Raw genomic sequence first — 19,301 nt, forward strand, 5'->3', positions numbered from 1 at the left:
ACAAGACTGGTTGTCTACGCTTAGCGCTGCCAGGGTCAGAAAGTCATCAGCTTACGATTGCGTATAACTGTTGCATTCTTTTTTTCAGCTGGCATTCAGTGAAGTCTGATTAGGTGTGAGTCATGGCCTCACCTTCTGCTCCACATTCACTTCATGATCAAATCCTGTTGATCTTGCTGGACTTTTCCTCTTTATTCCTTTCACCACTTACCTTAATTCCAGTTTCTTACCAACTCTCACCTGAGCCATTGCAGCAGCCTCCTCTGGGATTCCTGCCTCCAATCCTTCCCCCAGATTTATGGTTTGTACTTGACGGGTTACTTTTCTTTTCTTTCCTGTTTTTTAAATTTTATTTATTTATTTATTTTTATTTATTTATTTGCTTCACTGGGTCTTCATTGCTGCGCTTGGGCTTTCTCTAGTTGTGGCAAGCAGGGACTACTCTTCGTTGCGGTGCACAGGCTTCTCATCGTGGTGGCTTCACTTGTTGTGGAGCACGGGCTCTAGGCGCGCGGGCTTCAGTAGTTGCAGCACGAGGGCTCAGTAGTTGCAGTGCATGGGCTCTAGAGCACGCGGGCTTTAGTAGTTGCAGTGCGTGGGCTCAGTAGTTGTGGCTCGCAGGCTCCAGAGCACAGGCTCAGTAGTTGTGGTGCACGGGCTTAGTTGCTCCGCGGCATGTGGGATACTCCTGGACCAGGAATTGAACCTGTGTCCCCTGCATTGGCAGGCAGATTCTTAACCACTGGACCACCAGGGAAGTCCCGGGTTACTTTTCTTTTTTTTTTTTTTTTTTAAGACATAATTTTTATTAATTCCTATCTTGTTCTTACACATTTATTTATTTTATTTTATTTTTTTTTTTGCGGTACGTGGGCCTCTCACTGTTGTGGCCTCTCCCATTGCAGAGCACAGGATCCGGACGCGCAGGCTCAGCGGCCATGGCTCACGGGCCTAGCCACTCCGCGGCATGTGGGATCTTCCCGGACCAGGGCACGAACCCGTGTCCCCTTCATTGGCAGGTGGACTCTCAACCACTGTGCCACCAGGGAAGCCCCCGGGTTACTTTTCAAAAACAAATCTATCCAATAGCACAGGGAACTGTATTCAATATCTTGTAATAATATATAATGGAAAATAATCTGAAAAAGAATATATATATTGTTAATTATCCATATATATATTCAGTAATATATATATTACTGAATCACTTTTGCTGTACACCTGAAACTAACACAGCTTCGTAAATCAACTATACTTCAGTGAAGTAACAGTAACAACAAATCTATCCGTGCAGCTTCCCTGTGCTAAGAACTCTTCTTTGTCTTTCCTTCATGTGGCATTCAGGGCCATTTACAGTCAAACGTAAACTGCCTTTCCAGCTCTACCTTCTGCTTCGTCCCATCATGAGCTCTTTGTTACAGATTTTCCTCTGAGGATGCTGTAGTTGTTCCCCTCTCTGTGGCTTTACATGTACTATTTTTTCTGTCTAAAAAGTACAAATCTGTGTCATCCTTTAATACCCAATATAATAAATGTTACCTCATCTCTGAAGCCTTTGAGCCCCCAGACTCACCACTGCCTTTTTTTTTTTTTTTTTTGTGGTACGCAGGCCTCTCACTGTTGTGGCCTCTCCCGTTGCGGAGCGCAGGCTCCGGACGCGCAGGCTCAGCAGCCATGGCTCATGGGCCCCTCCGCGGCATGTGGGATCTTCCCGGACCGGGGCCCGAACCCGTGTCCCCTGCATTGGCAGGCAGACTCTCAACCACTGCACCACCAGGGAAGCCCACCACTGCCATTTTTTACATACAGTATGTTGTTACAGTCATTTGTATGTCATTTCATATGAGATTACAAACTTCTTGAGAACAGGTTCTGTGTTTTATTCATCTTTTAGGCCCAGCATGTACCACAATGCCTAGAATATGGTAGGCACTCAATATATACTTATCAAATGTGTGCAAGGCAATGTAGAATTCTGCACCCAGACAGCTATGGTCTAGCAAGGAACATAAATTGCTTCATGACACTACTGCTCAAAATCGAGAAGTATCATGAGAGGCTTTAATATATGACATACACAATGGTTAAGTCGCAGACTGAAATACTTGTGTGGGAAGAACCATTTGTAATTGGAATTATCTTTTACTGTGGTGAAATATATATAACATTTATCATTTTAGCCATTTTAAGTATACAATTCAGTGGCATTAGATACAGTCACGATGTTGTGTAACCGTCACCACTGTCTATCATAGGATTTTTTTTTTTTTTTTTTGCCTCACCCCCTGGCATTTGGGATCTTAGTTCCCCAACCAGGGATCGAACCTGCACCCCCTGCATTGGAAGTGTGGAGTTTTAACCACTGGACCACCAGGGAAGTGCCACCACTGTCTATCTATCTCCCAAATTTCTTCATCATTCCCAGTAAAAACTTTATACCCATTAAATAACTCCCCCATTTCCACTCCCCCCAGACCCTGGTAACCTCTATTCTACTTTCTTTCTCTATGAATTTGCCTATCTTAGGTACCTACTGTAGGAGAAATCGTACAATATTTGTCCTTCTGTGTCTGACTTATTTCATTAGGCATAATGTTTTCAAGGTTCATCCATGTTGTAGCATATATCAAAATTTCATTCCTTTTTATGGCTGAATAATATTCCGTTGTATGTATATACCACATTTTGTTTATCCATTCATCTGTTGATAAACACTTTGTTTCCATCTTTTGGCTACTGTAAATAATGCTGATAGGAACATTTAAATGTCTGTTCCAGTCTCAGCTTTCAGTTCTTTTGGATATATACTTAGGAGTGGAATTCCTGGGTCATAGGGTAGTTCTATGTTTAACCTTTTGAGAAATCACCAAACTGTTTTCCCTAGCAGCTGTACCATTTTACATTCCCACCAGCAGTGCATGAAGGTTCCAATTTTTCTACATCCTCATCAGTGCTTGTTATTTTTCTTTTTTCTTCTTTTTAAAATTGTAGCCATCCTAGTAGATGTGAATGGAATTATCCTTTGCTTATGCTTCAGATAATTGTCTTGCTAATTGGTTCTAATTTGCTTATTGGCCATTGGTGACCATTAATAAGTTAGACTGTTTTCACTTTCCAAATCTTGTATTTAACGACAGAAAACCAAATCCTGATCAAAACTTTTATGCATTGGCACTTGTTTGCAGGGCATAAGTCCTTTCTTAAACTTGGAAATATAAGCAGAAAAGCACTTCTTAGTTTCCTAATTATTCTTCCATAGTACTTGTTATAGAGCAGGCAGGGATCAAAGGTCTGTTAATGTTTGATCTGTTCACATCAGAGAGTTAGTTGGCTATTATCTTGTTAGAGTGACTAATGAGAGAGGAAAACTCAGTTGCCCACTTTGTGTTTTCTTACCCTGGCAATCATGAAGTTCCTTCTCTTTTCAGTCATAAAGTCTCCTTTTTACTTGAAACTGCTTGTGCATGTATTTTGGGTTCTTTGTTTGTTTGTTTTTTAATTTTTATTTTTTTTGGCTGCACCATGCGGCTTGTGGGATCTTAGTTCCCTGACCAGGGATTGAACCTAGGCCCTCCGCAGTGAGAGCGTGGAGTCCTAACCACTAGACCACCAGGGAATTCCCTTGTGTATGTATTTTGCCTCCAAATCTAGAACTCTATTAGATGGTAGTAGTGGAACTAGAAGTGGTCTTGAAACTTTTTTCAGTGGAAGAGATTGCTTTGAGAGAGGTGTGGAGTTTCAGAGGCCATGTGAAAACAGACTGAAAGGACAGGCGTTGAACCTCTTCTGGCTAGAGCAGAGTTGTATTTGAAAACCATGAAAACAGTAGCAGCATGTATACAAAGTTGCTCAAGCCCTTCCCAAATCCTTGTATTCAGGGAGCTTTCTTAAAATTTGTAAAAAGTATGTGGGCATCAATAATACAAGAGGTAATTATGACAGGAAATATTATATCGATTCATTCTACAGACATGTGCTGAGCAGTGTGCCATGTTTGCCCTCAAGGAGCTCACGCTCTAATACAGTGGGGGGGGGCAACCTGTAAACAGATTATTAAAATAATACAGTGCATCTTCCTGGTGGAAATATTAAAAACCATGTAAAGGAAAAAGCAGTAAGCTTTGGGGAGCTTGAAAGACTTCACAGAAAACGGAGTGATTCCTTTTCTATAAAGTGACAGTAACACCCCCTTTTTAGGATTATTGTGAAAATTAAAGAGATAACCCATATAAAGTTTTTAATATAGTTTCTGGCACATGGTAGGCATTCAACAAATGTTAATTGTTAGTTAATGTTATTATTATGGAGAGGTTTTATTGAGTTGGTGAATGACAGTATATCCATTGATTGCAAGCAACAGAGACTGCAGCTAATTTAAGCAAACAAAAGAGTTCATTGGGGGCTCACTAAAGCTCACAGAATGGAAAGGAGAGTTTAACAGCAGGCCTCAGGAAGGAAAGATACAAGGAAGCTCAGGGATCCTAGTATTAGTAATAGGAATTTAGTAATCTCTTTGGGATGATCCAATTTTAGCTGTCATTTATCTTTGGATGTTTCTACTCAGAAACAAGTCTCATTAGATTAGCTTGGACTCTGGGCCCCTCTCTGTGATGAGGGGACATGGTTCTAGGATCAGCAGCCTACTAACTCATATGGAGTTGGAGAGGAGTAGGAAGGCTCTAAGGAAGGGATGCTGAGAGAGTGAGTGGTTTTCACCTTAGACAGTATCAGAATACTTCCAAGATCTACTGATCCATTGAGGCTGATGATGTAAGCAACCAGGCCAACCCATGGAACGGCCTCTGGGTGTTTCTGTTGGCCATAGAATCGACTGTCCTGGCTTGTGACCAGTGCCAACCCAATGTGATCATTCTAATCTGACATTCTTCATTGAAATTCCTCTGGTTTCTTCATGTTTATTCTTAAGTACTGTAGCTAAAACAAAGACTCTTGACTATTACAATAATAGAGGAAGGAAAACTTTCTGAGCTTTGTATATTGCATTTCTTTTGATGTATTCAATTATGATTACCTTTTCACATTTCTCATTTATCAGCTCATGATCAGGGATTTGCTCTAGGTCTTAATTATGACCACATAGTCAGACCCTTCCTTCATCCTGTTACTTATTTATTTATTTTGGCCTAGGCATGCTACTGTGCATCTGACCTTGTTGAATCTCATCTCAGTTTCTAGGATGATTTTTGAACACTTCAGGGTCATTTCCATTTTACTTTTGTTTTCCAGCGTACTGAAATTAGCAATTTTTGCTTATGTGATTCTCCATTTCTGATATGACTCATCAGAAGCAGAAAGGTGTGACAGTGTAGAGAAGACACTAGATTTAGGTACCAGCTGTCTCTAGCACACAAGCAGCGTGTGACTTTGGGACAAGTTACTCAGCATTTTCGAGCTTCTGTTTCCTTGTTTATAGAATAGGGACAATAGCGCATCTTGTCCTGTGGGATACAATCAAAAACTTTGGAAATCAGAGTAGATTAGAGCTATCTGCCTCTTAACTGTATGTCTTGGCATGGAAGAAAATGAACTTGGCGTGATAGTTTGATCTTCCCAGGACCTTAATGTACACCTCATCAGCTTCTTTTCAAGGTGATTACAGGCTTACTGGTATGTTTTTGTTTGTTTGTTTGTTTTTTCCGGTACACGGGCCTCTCACTGTTGTGGCCTCTCCCGTTGCGGAGCACAGGCTCCGGATGCACAGGCTCAGCGGCTATGGCTCACGGGCCCAGCCGCTCTGCAGCATGTGGGATCTTCCCAGACCAGGGCACGAACCTGTGTCTCCTGCATCGGCAGGCGGACTCTCAACCACTGCGCCACCAGGGAAGCCCCTACTGGTATGTTTGAATGCCTTGTTAAGAGGGTAAATGACTATAATTTCCAAGGACAGCCATCTCTTGCTTTGCTATTTTCCAAGCCTGAGGAAAAGGCTCCTGTGCTTTGTAACCATTTAGAAATTAAGGTTGAGAAAGTAACAACCATGTACCTTGTTTTTCAGGACCTTATCAAGGTATGCACATCTTGAATATTCAGGTCCCAAGCAATAAAACTGGGACTTTCAAAACACATAAATAAATAAATAATACGGAAGAGTAGTTTTAAAGGCATTTCAGTGTAGCAAGCCTCTCTGGTGCATTAAAAGTTTGAAGTGATTTATTAAAATGAGATGTGAGGATTATCTCATGCCTTGTTTAGGTTGGCTTTTCATCACAGCTGGAACATGCTATACTCATATGTTCACATCATTTTCTAAAAAAAGGAAAAGAAATTGTCCATCTTTTCATATTTTATTATTTTTCCTTTTCTTTCTTTCTTTTTGGTATTAACAGTTTTCTCTGAACCTACCAAATGCACACGCATGCACACAGAGAGTTTTATTTGTTGTATTTTGTGATCATTGCTGAAAGATCCTCAGTAGATCTTTTAGTCATAATGCGAGTGAGTTACATGCACACATGTGTATTTGGTCTCTCCGTGTGCCCTTCTCTCTTACTGTCTACTTTCACCCGTTTCTGTGTATTTCATATAATATTGCACAGTGAGCTCATTTCTAACATTAAATTTAAATAGACTGGCTGATGTTCAATGCACACTAGTTTATTGCCATGCAGTGACTGTAGCCCATGGTGTTGACATTGCAAAGTGTTGCTGATGTCATTACTAACCCTTAGAAAGACAACTAAAACCTGACCTGCCATCTTTTGTGCTGCGTTTTAGCCTTATGGTGAGTTTGATATATTCCTTATGCTTCAGTCAGCAACTCTAGGCATGCTTTATCATTCACTCATTGCAACAAATCCTTATTAGCCTGCTACTGTTAGCAGCTTTGCCTTAGTATCCTTAAAGTTTATTCTTATCTCCATTGTCATCAGTTCTTGTGTTACCCATACCAACCTTCTTCCATTCTCCTCTCCTACACCATAATTATACTTTTTCCCCTCCAGTTTACCCAGGAGTGGGGCTTAGCTTATGCTAGAAATGTATGACATATTAGTAATTGGCCACTGATCACCCATCTCGTAGCCCATCTCTAGCTACCACTGTGATTGGGAATATCTGTGTTGTGTTTACCCAAGACCATAGTAGCATTTGCCCAGCCTCTACAGGTAACCTGAGGTATAGGGTATATGAAAGGGCAGCCACATTATTTATGGTGTTTGTTCCAACATAGATAAGCAATGGAATTGAACTACTCTGTATTCTGATCTTGACCCACTATTTCCTAGCTGTATAACCTTAACCTTCCCAAACACCAGTTTCCTCTTCTCTAAAATGGGGACAGTAATAGCACCTATCTCAGAGAGTCACTGGGAAGGATTAAGTGAGCTCATATGTATAAAGCTCTTAGCGTAGTTCTTGGCACATGGTAAACAGTGAATTATGGGAACTGTTTCTGAGACACTTTTGTAGACTGGGGAGAGAGGAGGCTTTTCAGAAGATATAATTTTTAAGTTATGTCTTAGAGGATAAGAAGGAGTTAGCATCCCAGTGGATAAAGAAGGGAGAGGGGTTCCTGGCAGCAGTGTGCTTGAGAGCTATAAGAGACCATGACATGTTTGTGGAAATTGCACATAGTTTACTCTGACTGAGGGTGAGATAAAAGTGGGGAGGTGGGAGGAGGTGAGGCAGGAAAGACGACCAAGAACAGATCACGAAAAACCTTACAGAGCTCACAGAGGAGTTTAAACTTGATCCTCTGTCAGACCCTCCGTCCACATAGTCTGGTTCCTCTGTTAAGCAGTCACATAAATGTCTTTAAGAGCAGCAACAGGGAAAAGGGGAAAGAGGGCAGCGAATTGGCCTCAAATGAACTGGCATCTCTTTAAAGCAAATATTCCTCCTTGAGAATACTACATTAGTTAAACATGTGCCTTGCAAGATTCATTATTGCTTTACTTGTGTTCCCCGTTGGTTGTCTCATTCATTAATCTGCTGATTAGTAACCCTGAACTCTTGTATGCCCCCCTCCCTGACCATTTTTGCATTCCCTTTTTAATAGACTGTGCTGTTCCCCCTGGGATGTAAACTCCAGGACCTGTCCCTGGCCTGCTTATGTTTGTTTTCTTTGCCCCTTGTGCCTGCCTCTGCTATAACATCTGTAGTATGTGTTAAGTAATCCTTAAGGTAACATTTTTACTATGTCATAAAAAGTGCATGGCAAATATATTATAACTTGTGGACTTTGTTTAAAAATGAACGGATAATTTATTGAGTGTGCCACATGAGCCTTGCTCCCCTCCCCATTTCGGCCGAGACTTGCTGCTCGTTTAGCCTCGCCTCCTATTGAGTGCTCCCACCCTGTGACATGCTAGGAAAGCAGACCCGTGGTTGGCTAGAAATGACATCATAGTTTATGTACTCAATAAAAATTTAATTAAGTCATTACAGGAATTGCAGTCATCATTTAACCCTCTGATTTCTTCTGTTTAGTTTATTATTAAACATTCAGTAATACCAGTCACTAAATCCTGATGGCTTTTAAATATCTGCATGAATTTTAGTAGCTTAAATAAATGGGAAAATATGAGTAACTGATATAAAAGGAACCTTTTCCTTGTGGTGGTGCTGTATGTGTGGGTTTTGTTTTGTTTTTAATAGATTTTTTAAATTAATTGATTGATTGATTGATGGCTGCGTTGGGTCTTTGTTGCTGTGCGTGGGCTTTCTCTAGTTGCAGCAAGCAGGGGCTACTCTTTGTTGCAGTGCGAGGACTTCTCATTGTGATGGCTTCTTTTGTTGCAGAGCACAGGCTCTAGGCACGCAGGCTTCAGTAGTTGTGGCACACGGGCTCAGTAGTTGTGGCTTGCAGGCTCTAGAGCACAGGCTCAGTAGTTGTGGCGCACAGGCTTAGTTGCTCTGCGGCATGTGGGATCTTCCCGGACCAGGGCTCGAACCCGTGTCCCCTGCATTGGCAGGCAGACTCTTAACCACTGCGCCACCAGGGAAGCCCCTTATGTATGGGTTTTTAATAAAAAGCAAAGCATTATGGAAAGGATAAGAGTTTAATAAGAGAACAACCCAATGCTAACTGGGGAGAGTTTCTCATCCAGTTTTTCCATCTATGTATTCATGGGCAGGGTGCTCCATATGGAATTACCTGGCAGTGAGGACACGGGACCTGTGCACCAGCAAACAAAAGCTTAATTGAGGGAATAAGATCCCAACAGAGGTTCGCCAGAGGGAATATCCAGCTCCCCTTGGCTGCTGGGCTGGCTAGAAGGGCCCTTCAGGGTGAGTCCAGTAGTTCAGGAAGCTGTTCTCACTTACCCTCACCTGTTGCCTGCAGATCATGTGTCTGCACTGATGGAGCTTCCACCCTCTTCCAGGAAGGGCCCTTTTCATGATCTAATCCAGCCTGGGTGATGATATCTGAAAACCATTTCTAGCTGTGGCAGCTTGCCATCTCTCAGCTAGAGGTGATGGGGAGAGGCAGCTTATAGGTCACTGGAGTTAGAATACAGGACCAGGAGGCAGAGGATCCTTGCTAATAAGGAATTCTGCTCCTGCTCTCCATTCCTTCTGGGCAATAGTCAGCCAGAATGCAGGTGCATCCCAAGAGGAGAAAGTATGTTTGTATGTAAATGAGCCTTGTTGGAAAGCTGGAGTTGAAATTTGCAGATTAATGTGTTGGTGATCTCTGGAAATGCCCTGCAGATGGTGAAATAGGGAAAGCATTCGTCCAGAAACCAGGTTCTTGTGACCTGCAGAACAAGTCCCTTCCCCTTTTGGGTCTCAGTTTACCATTTCCTCAAAGGGATGAGCTAGGTGATATCTGAGGGCCCTTCCAGCTCTAAAGCTTACTGGCTTGATGCAACACATAAGCCAGCTCTGCTGAGCAGGTTCAGTGAATACTTACCTCTGAGAGATGCTGCCTTTGTGCTTGACTTCTCTGACCTTGTCCTTTTGTGGCTCTGGTTCTTCTTGTTGTACAGTTAGGAGAACGACTAGTACGGGAGTAGGGAGAGCCCCAAGATAGGCATCAACAGATCTGGGTTGTAATCCCACCCTCTCATCACAGAAGGAGTTAACTCGAGCTCTGGCTTGTTCCTTGACTCTTCTTTTACCTTAGCCCATTCTGAAAGATGGTGCAGTAAGAAGTTTGGCAGTTCTGAAATTTCAGAAACATGGAAGGTACTCAGCAGTAAAAAAAGGAAACAAACAAAAGGATATTATTGGATAGAACACACTATGTGTGGTACTTAGGCCTTGTGAGGATTCTGTCATCAGCATGCCAGTCTTAAACCCTGCTCTGACCAGGCCTTGGCCTAGGTGTCAGGGGTGCTGAGATTCATCAGACAGAGTTTCTTATGACCTTTGAGCAGCTCACAGACTAGTGGGAGAGACAGGTACAAAAGCAACTCTAAACTGTGTTGTGCCCCCAGGAGACGTGTAGATAGAAAGCTCTGGGAACACAGAGGATGGATGGCTGTTTTGGCCTAGGGTGAAGGTGGGGTGGGAAAGGTCATGGATTTCATAAACAGCTGCATCCAATCTCACATTTTCCAGTCTTGAGCTTCACAATTCTCTTTCCCTTTTTGAAAATTGTCCATGACTATAAAGTATTGGAGCTGGCTTTAGTTTTATATAAACAAACCAGAAGGTATTACTCATAATTCCGTGCATTTGCAGAGCACTTTGCAGCTTACCAAGGCTTTCAGTGTACATTGTGGAGTGAATGAATGAATGAAGTACATGCTAATTCATTTGCTCTACAAACCAGCTCTCTGTATAGGGCATTTAAAAGACAAGGACATAGACTCAGAGTGGTTACTTGACTTTCCCAAGATCACGTCCTATGTATACAGCAGAATTATGACTTGAACCCAGTTTTCTGACTAAATCCAGATCCTTTCACTACTCCTTTCTGCCCTCCTTCAGAGACCAGTTATGAACCACAGGATGAAATCATTCAGTATTTGATTTATGATCCAAAGTAAAATTATCTTCCCGCAGGCAGGAACCTGATGGAATGTCAGGCACATGGACTTTGGATTCAGACTGACCTGGAGGATTTAGCACTAATTTGCTGTGGGATCTAGAGCTAGTCACTTCACCTGTCTGAGTCTCAGTTTTCTGTGTCTATAAAAGCACGACTCTAGCATATCTGCCTCTCTGAGCCCCGGTGGCAGTTAGAGGAAATGATGTCCACAAAGCATCTGGCCCATAACAGGTGCTCTCAGTAAATGGAGGAGATGATGGCGGGCAATGGTCATGGTTGTTAAGCACAAACCTTATTCTCCATGTAAAGTTCCAGGTGGCTTCGGGCTGTTTCTAAAACTTGTCAGTTTAAATAGTCAATGAGTCCTTTCTATGTATTACACATTACACCAGGTTTTCTGCTGGGATCCCAGAGAGGAATGAAATATGGTACCCTTTCCTTTCGCATATTCCCGGGGGGTCAAAGTTTTATCCTCCTGAAGAGATTCCGTGAACTACACTCTAGGTTCTGAAGGCTCATCTGTTCTCTGAGAGAAGTTCTACCTGGGTCTCCACGGTCTCACTGGCATTGCATTTCTAAAACAGTCCATTCACATTAACAGTCTTACTTCTTCAGCCCGTCTATTCTACCCTCCTGTCCACAGCCTCTGGGGCCCACCTTTCTCCTCAGCATCTCACTCACAGCCCTGCCTCTCTTCCTCCTCTTCCCACCTCTGACCACTTCCTTCTTTTGTCCTTTCACTACAACAAGCTCTTTTGAGTAACCCTTAAGACATTTCCTAACCTGGTCCCAACCTACCTTTCCAGTGTTCCTGCCCATTCACCCTCCCTGGTCCTCCCCATTTTCTTTCCTGCCCCTGCACTTTTTTTTTTTTTTTTTTTTTTTTTTGCGGTATGCGGGCCTCTCACTGTTGTGGCCTCTCCTGTTGTGGAGCACAGGCTCCGGACGCACAGGCCTAGCGGCCATGGCTCACGGGCTTAGTTGCTCCGCAGCATGTGGGATCTTCCCGGACCAGGGCACGAACCCGTGTCTCCTGCATCGGCAGGCGGATTCTCAACCACTGCGCCACCAGGGAAGCCCCTGCCCCTGCACTTTGTACAGCTTATTCCCTGTGTCTAGAATGTCCTCTTTCCTCCCCCCCAACCCTCTCTTGTCAGATTCCTCCTTCTCTGGGGTCCATTTAAACATTACCTCCTAGAGAATTCTTCCCAGCCCCACCAAGTGGAGACCATTGTACTAAAATGTATTTATCACTCACCACCTTTGGGATAGAATTTGAGGCAGTACATTGCAGTGTGATTATTTTCTACATGTCTGGGGTTTTTTTGTGTGTTTTTTTTTTTTTTTTTGCGGTACACGGGCCTCTCACTGTTGTGGCCTCTCCCATAGCGGAGCACAGGCTCCAGACGCGCAGGCTCAGCGGCCATGGCTCACGGGCCCAGCCGCTCCGCGGCACGTGGGATCTTCCCGGACCAGGGCATGAACCCGCGTCCCCTGCATCGGCAGGTGGACTCTCAACCACTGCGCCACCAGGGGAGCCCTACATGTCTGTTTTTACTAGACTGTGTGCTCCTCCAGTCAAGAAACGTTTCTTTCAATTTGTGTTCATAGTATCTAGCACAAAGCCCAATGCGTAGCTGGGGCTCAGTTCATAAAACTGAGTTACTGTTTTGTATAATTTGGGACCAGCATCTAAAAGAACCTGTCAAATTGGGGAGAATCCTGACAGATCAGGGAAATGAGGATGGACTGGCAGTTTGACCTGTTAGGGGCCCTCTTTCTCTGTTCTGCTAAGTTAAGAGCCAAAAATCATACTTTTTGTTTTTTTCCTTTATTTTATACTTTTGTTTTTGCCATTTTGTTTCTGTAGGTTAATTCCTATATCCTGAAGAAGAACATGATGCTTATGACAAATAATTTCTATGTGGCAGTCTTGGGATATGATGAGGTAAGCTTATTTACCAAGCCTTAGGCAGAACAATGGCCTCCCCCAACGAAGGCATTTGATGAGAGCCTCTGAGAGAAGCTTCAGGGGCCACCATCACTGCCTGCCATTATGGCTTAGTATTTTACTGTTTCCTCACCTTCACTGACTCAGCAACTAGAATAAGTGTGCGCAGCAGTTTGCCTAGCACTTGAGAAAGAAAGCACTATGTAATGTGGTCAGATCATTCAACTAGTCGGCATTTATTGAGTGCCTGTGGAGTGCTGGATGGAGGGACAAAGGCAAATCAGTCACAGTCTCAGCCCCAGATGCGTTCAGAGAGAGGAAGACGTGCACACATCAACATCACGGTCAAATCACACACTTTTTGGGGGGTTTAATTATAAAAGCAATACATACTCATTTTAAAAATTCATAAAACTGTGCATAAATGGTTGAAATAAAAAATAAAAGGGCCCTTTCCTCTCCTGCCCAATTCTCTGTCCCAGAGGAAAATTTACAAGTGTTACCTGTGCATACACAAGCACCTATGTATTTATTTTCTTCATGCAAATGTAAGTTACACTGCATATACTACTATTCTGCAACTTGCTTTTTTCACTGAGCAATATATCTTGGGTATCCTTCTACGTGAGAACATTTAGATCTCATTTTTTATTGTAAAATTTACATAACATAAAATTTACCATTTTTAAATGTACATTTTAGTGGCATTAAGTACATTCACATTGTTGAGCAGCCATCACCACCATCCATCTCCAGGACTTTTCCTGATCTTCCCAAATTGAAACTCTGTACCCGTTAAACACTATTCTCCTATTCTCTCCCCCCACCAGCCCTTGCGAACCACTATTCTGCCTTATGGCTCTATGGTTTTGACTACTCTAAGTACCTCATATAAGTGGAGTCGTACAGGTTTTGTTCTTTTCTGATCGGCTTATTTCACTTAGCATAATGTCTTCAAGATTCATCCATGTTGTAGCATCTCTCTCATCTTTTTCTCCTCAACTGTTACAGAAATTTCAGATACATGGAAAAGGCAAAAGAATGGTATAATGAACCTGTATGCATACCACCAGGATTCATCATACCTCATCTTTTTAACAAACCATGTGCTTTTATATTCATTTTGTGGTTACCTTCAGGTTTAATGCAAGCATCACCCCTTCTGGGACACAGGCCCAAGAATTTCCCCAGGCTCAATGCCTTCTGCCCTTCCTGGGCTCCACAGCACTTGCTGCATTAGCATTAACTGTCACCCCACTGGGTGAGGATTTCTCATGTGTAGTTGCAGTGTCTACTCTGTATTTCTGTTGCCTGGCATGGTGCTTGGCACATGGCAGGTGAAGAGTGAAGAAGGGATGGAATGCATAAAGGATGAAAGTAAGAAACTAGCGTTCAGGCTGGAGGAAATGTTATCAGCCTGAAGATAATAATTAAAGCCAGGACCTGAGTGTACAAAGAAATTAAGTTAAATGATTTGCTTAGGGTCATAGGACTGGTTAAAATTGAGGTTTCCCCATTCCCAGTCTACTAAATATCCTCAGTTATAAGAGAGCAATTAAGACTGCATACTGCATACATCATTAATTCAATATGAGCTTTGTGGGGTGGGAATTAAGAAACACTGCTTAAATCTGTGCATCAGTTGTTAAATTAGATACATTCTGATTTCAGAAACCTTACAGTATATAAAAGAATGAGGCCCTTTCTCTTAGCATTTGTTTGTGGTCTTTATTGCAGCTGGCTCAGTTGTTTCCTTTCACCCACATTAATAAAGATGTTCTGTCCCCCCATCCCAAATCCATCTTGGCAGAGCCATCTCAGAAACATGCTTGAGTGCAAGAGTCACCTGGGGTGCTTTTAAAATCTAATTATTGAGACCTGCACTAAATATTCCAATTCAATGGGAGTGGGGCCTGGTGTTTCAACAAGCACACCAGGTGACTTTTCAGAGTGGGAAAGTTTGGGAAATAGACTAATTACCTGGGACACTTAAGAAATACCATTATTTGGGCCCTGTCCCTCAGAAGTTCTGGATTTAACTGTAGGTGGGCATCTGTAGTTGTAAAAGTTCCCCAAGTAATTTAAAGGTGTAATTCTGGAACAGTTTTTCATATATTTTAGTGTGCATGCAGATCATCTGGAGTCCTAGGTAAAATTCAGATTCTGACCCAGCAGGTCTGAGGTGAGGCCTGCGATTCTGTGTGGCCCACGAGCTGTAGGGGATGTGCAGCCATTCTGCAGGCCACACCGGGAGTCACAAGGCTCTAGAGCTGTGCTTTCCAGTACTAGCCACATGTGGCTGTTTTGATTTAAATTCATTAAAATTGAAAATGCAGTTCTTAAGTCACACTAGTTACATTTCAGGTGCTCAGTACTTGTGTGTGGCTAGTAGTGGCTACTGAGTTGGGCAGTGCAGCTGGAGATTGTTTCCATCATCACAGAAAGTTCGATTGGACAGTGCTGTTCTGCAGCACCCTTTTCCTAGAACTTTGCTTGCATTGTGCCCCAGCCCTGAACACTTTGTGAACCTTCCTGTTTTCTACTACATTAGGTCCAAATTCCTCCATGGAACTTCCAGGCCTTCTGTGAACTGTCCCCATTTGTGACATGTCCTGTCCGCCTTTATCTCCCATGGCCCTCCAGCGTGTAGCCTTCTTTCTGAGTGAGACCATTTGCCTCACTGCTCCACAGATATGCCATGTCTGATTGAGGCTATCCTGGACAACCAGGTGTGGGGGGCAGTAGCTGAGGCTGTCAGCTTTGAACCTGAGGATTTCAGGGTCTTGCACTTTATAGGCATTCTCTCTGTAAATGTTCAGTGAACTAATATTATTCTCTCTTGCTTAGAATGTCCTGTAGCTCTACAAATAGTCTCCATTCTTAAGGCCCCCTTCTCCACAGAGCTTTCCCTGACCTCTCTAGGTCTGTGTTTTTTTACCCTGAATTTCAATATCCATCCATCCATTTAACAGGTATTTATTAAGTGCCTACCATGTGTGATGCACTGGGGATATGCTGGTAAATAAAACAAACATGGTCTGATTCTTTCCTACCAGAGCTTGTCTCTTAATGGAGAGACAGGCAGTAAATAAGTAAACAAGCAAATAAATATCTAATTACAAATAGAGCACAGTGATAGAGAATAACGGGGTGGGTGTACTTAGTGTGGACTGGGAAGGTCTCTGAGGAGTTTTCATAGAAGCTAAGACTGAAGATTGAGGAACCAACCATGTCTTGACTATTCCTTAGAGTCTCCTGTACAGATTAGCATTTGTTCATTCTCCAGGATTTAATTCTGTGCTGCTGTTTGATGTGCTCTAGCTTTGTCCCTTCAACTAGATTGCAAGCTGCTTGTGAGCTGTGACCGTATCCCTGTGACTCTATGTTCTTACCATCATGCTAAGCGTGTAGTGGTGTCAGATCAGCCCTCACTGAGTGAGGCTCCACCACTTTAAACTCTTAACTATAACCAGGGTCCTCCAGGGCCAGGACAGTCCCTTTGGCTGCCTCTCGATTACTCTAGACCTAGGTGTCTCAATTTCCTGAAGGATGCTTTTTTTGTATCGTGAGGGAAAACACGTAGGCATCCTAGTAGATTGTGGGAAAATTGCTATGCAAACTAATTTTTGCTTCCTAGGCACCCCTTTTTCTTTCCCGCTTCCTCTCTCAGACCAGTTTGTTTTCACTGACTTACTAGAAGTGTGGTGGAAAGAAGGCAGAAGTTGGGTTCGTTGATTTATTCAGCCATTTGTGTTGCACTCCCAACTCTGTGCCAGGTACCGCATCCTGACTAGAGCCAGTCAGCATCATCCCTTGACCTCACCAGTGCATTCTGGTTCCAAATCTGCCACCAATTAGCTAGAGAAGCTCTAAGCCTCAGTGTACTTACCTTTCCAACGAAGGTAATAGCATCGGTTCTTCCTGGCATACCTCGCCATCGGAGCCAGGTGTGTGAAGGAGCTCTGACAGTCTGGAACAGTCAGGTTGCTATCATTGTTAATCTGAGTTCTGAGTCATCCTTTTCCTTCTGACTGATTACGGACTTGGCCCTTCCCAGCCATCTCACCCATCGCCAAGGCTGCCGGTTTACGGCAGGCAGGCCGTGTCTCCCGGGCCTTTTGCTGTCCTCTGCTCTGGGCTCATTTTCTAAGTCCTTATAACACTCGCTCCCACTCCTGTTCCCTCTCGTGTAGCGTATGTGAGTCGCTGCCAGCAGCACTCCGGCATGTGCCCAGGGCACTTCTGACACAAGCAGGCTGTTGTGTTAGCAAATATCTTGGAGAATAGTGATGTGCCTGAGCTTGTCCTTGGCTCCTGTCCCCATCTGTCGGAAGAAGCTGGTTTTCCCGACTCAGCCATTGTGCCAGGACAGTCTCTTGGAATTGTAGGGGTGTTTAGCAGGGGGCATTTGGGACAGGTGGATGGTTTTCCCACCAAACTGTCAGTACCCCATACTGGACATGGCCCTTCCTGGCAGCAGGCCTAAAGCCAGACCTCACGTACTGCAGTGCCTCGGGGGCCAGACCACAGCATGACATCGAATAAGTGATCCTGGCTCTTCGTGTAATGATTTATCACTTACAGAGCCTTTCATGGCCATTGTCTCTTAATTCTCACAACTCTGTGGGATAGGTTTTATTTTGCTTGTTTAGGTTGTGAGATACTGAGGCTCAGGAAGGGCTAGTGGCTTTCCAAAGGCCACATAGCTATCAAGTGACAGAGCTGCCATTTGAACTCAAGTGCTCCAATCCCCAGATCTCACTGTTGTTCCAACTGTATTCACAGCTGCATGCCCAAACAAGCTCCTAATCTTTGTACCTAACATATTACACTTAACAAAACACCTTTACGTTATCTCTTATTATTCAAAGGTGCTGTAAGTAGGGCAGGCATTTTAGTCTCTGCTTAATAGATGAGAAGGTCAAGATTCAGCTTTATTAAATTGCCCACCATCTCTGAGCTTGGTACTGGCAAGGCCAGGACTTGATCCCGTCTTCTAATTGACTTCCAAGCCCCGGTCAGCACTTTGTCTAGTTCCGTACACTACCTTGGCACCTGGACAGAGCAACTTCTCAGGGCCTTTCCCTTTAGTCACCCTTGCCCAGGAAGCAAGACCCTCCTCTCTCCCTCCTCAGAGCTCCAAGTTAGAAAATGGCCCTAGTCCAGGATGAAGGCCTCTGTGATATTTGGGCTTCCCAACAGAGCTCTCTCTCCTCTGTGCCAGGACAGCCGATGTTAGGCACACACAGGCTCTGAGCACTCCCCTGTGGCCCATGGCAATCCTGCCGAACAGCCTGTTCCTCTGCTTAGGGAGAGGCTGGGCCAGCCACAGCCAGCCCAGAGCTGGGTGACAGCGAGGCCAAGGTACCTGGCTCTCATCGCTAAAGAGCTAGCTACCTTGCAGATGTGTGTCCTTGGACCAGGGGAGAAGGTGCAACCTACACTCACCTCTGTTCTTGGGAAGAAATATATACTCACAGTACTCCAAGCCCATCCCTTGTGGACGGCAGTGGAACCACTGCTGCTCCCATCTCTCTTCTCTGCTTCTCAGGTGTTGCCTGGGCCTGGGCGGGCTGTAGAGGGAGTTGTGGCCTAGGAGGGTCCATCAGACATATGCCCCATCTCTGTATCAACCTTATTAGCCAGTCACTTGGCCCCTCTGGGTCCCATGTTCTTCCCCTGTATAAAATGAAGGGGTCCGACCAGATGCTCTCTGAAGACCCCTTCCAAGCTCTACCAAGTACCTGCCCCATTTCTCTCTCATGGTATCTGTAAGGTCCCTCTGAGCTGATTTTGTGTTGCTAGCGTGTTCACAGTATCCCCAGCTTTTGTATCCTGGCTCTGCCATATGTCCCAGAAGAACAGTTGTGCTGTGTATTCTAGGGGGTCCTTTCAGATGATCGTGGGCTGGCTGCTGCCCTCTGGAGAACCTTCTTCAACCAGAAATGTGAAGACCCTCGACAACTTGAATTGTTGGTGGAGTATGTGAGGAAGCAGGTGAGCAGTCCTTCCCCTCCCCTCCAGAGCCTTCTGGACAACAGGTCCTTCCTGAGGTCTGTGGATGCTGACTTTCAGAGGATCATGAGAGGTTGAGTTCCCAGGATCCAGTCTGAGGGAATTCTGACCGGATCATGTCAGCAGTGGGCACCGATCAAGGACACCTTCTGTGGATTCAGCCATGAGCCAGGTCAGGGGTCAGGGAGTAGGAATAGAAGAATAAAGGGAACCAAGAAGTCTGTTGCTTTTATAAACCTGTTGTCTTTCATTTACTGCACATTCGACTGTCTGCTGTGTGCGTAGTGCTGTACTGATCCTGGGCACACACAGTCCTCCTGTAAGATAGCAGCACACGGTGCAGTGAAGCTCCCCTTAGGTACCCACTTTGAGCCCCAG

The 19,301-nt window shown here is 44.0% G+C and overlaps 1 protein-coding gene across 1 annotated transcript in view; it reads left to right on the top strand.

Moving 5' to 3' along the window:
• The window catches only part of UQCC1 (ubiquinol-cytochrome c reductase complex assembly factor 1), a 92,611-nt gene that overhangs the window by 68,797 nt on the left and 4,513 nt on the right, over positions 1-19,301 (top strand). The window contains exons 8-9 of the mRNA XM_059038094.2: positions 12,828-12,905; positions 18,792-18,905. Of these exons, the coding sequence (XP_058894077.1) occupies positions 12,828-12,905; positions 18,792-18,905 (192 nt within the window). The remainder of the gene's footprint in view (positions 1-12,827; positions 12,906-18,791; positions 18,906-19,301) is intronic.

Source organism: Kogia breviceps, chromosome 14 (genome assembly GCF_026419965.1).
Source record: "Kogia breviceps isolate mKogBre1 chromosome 14, mKogBre1 haplotype 1, whole genome shotgun sequence".
NCBI lineage: Eukaryota > Metazoa > Chordata > Mammalia > Artiodactyla > Physeteridae > Kogia > Kogia breviceps.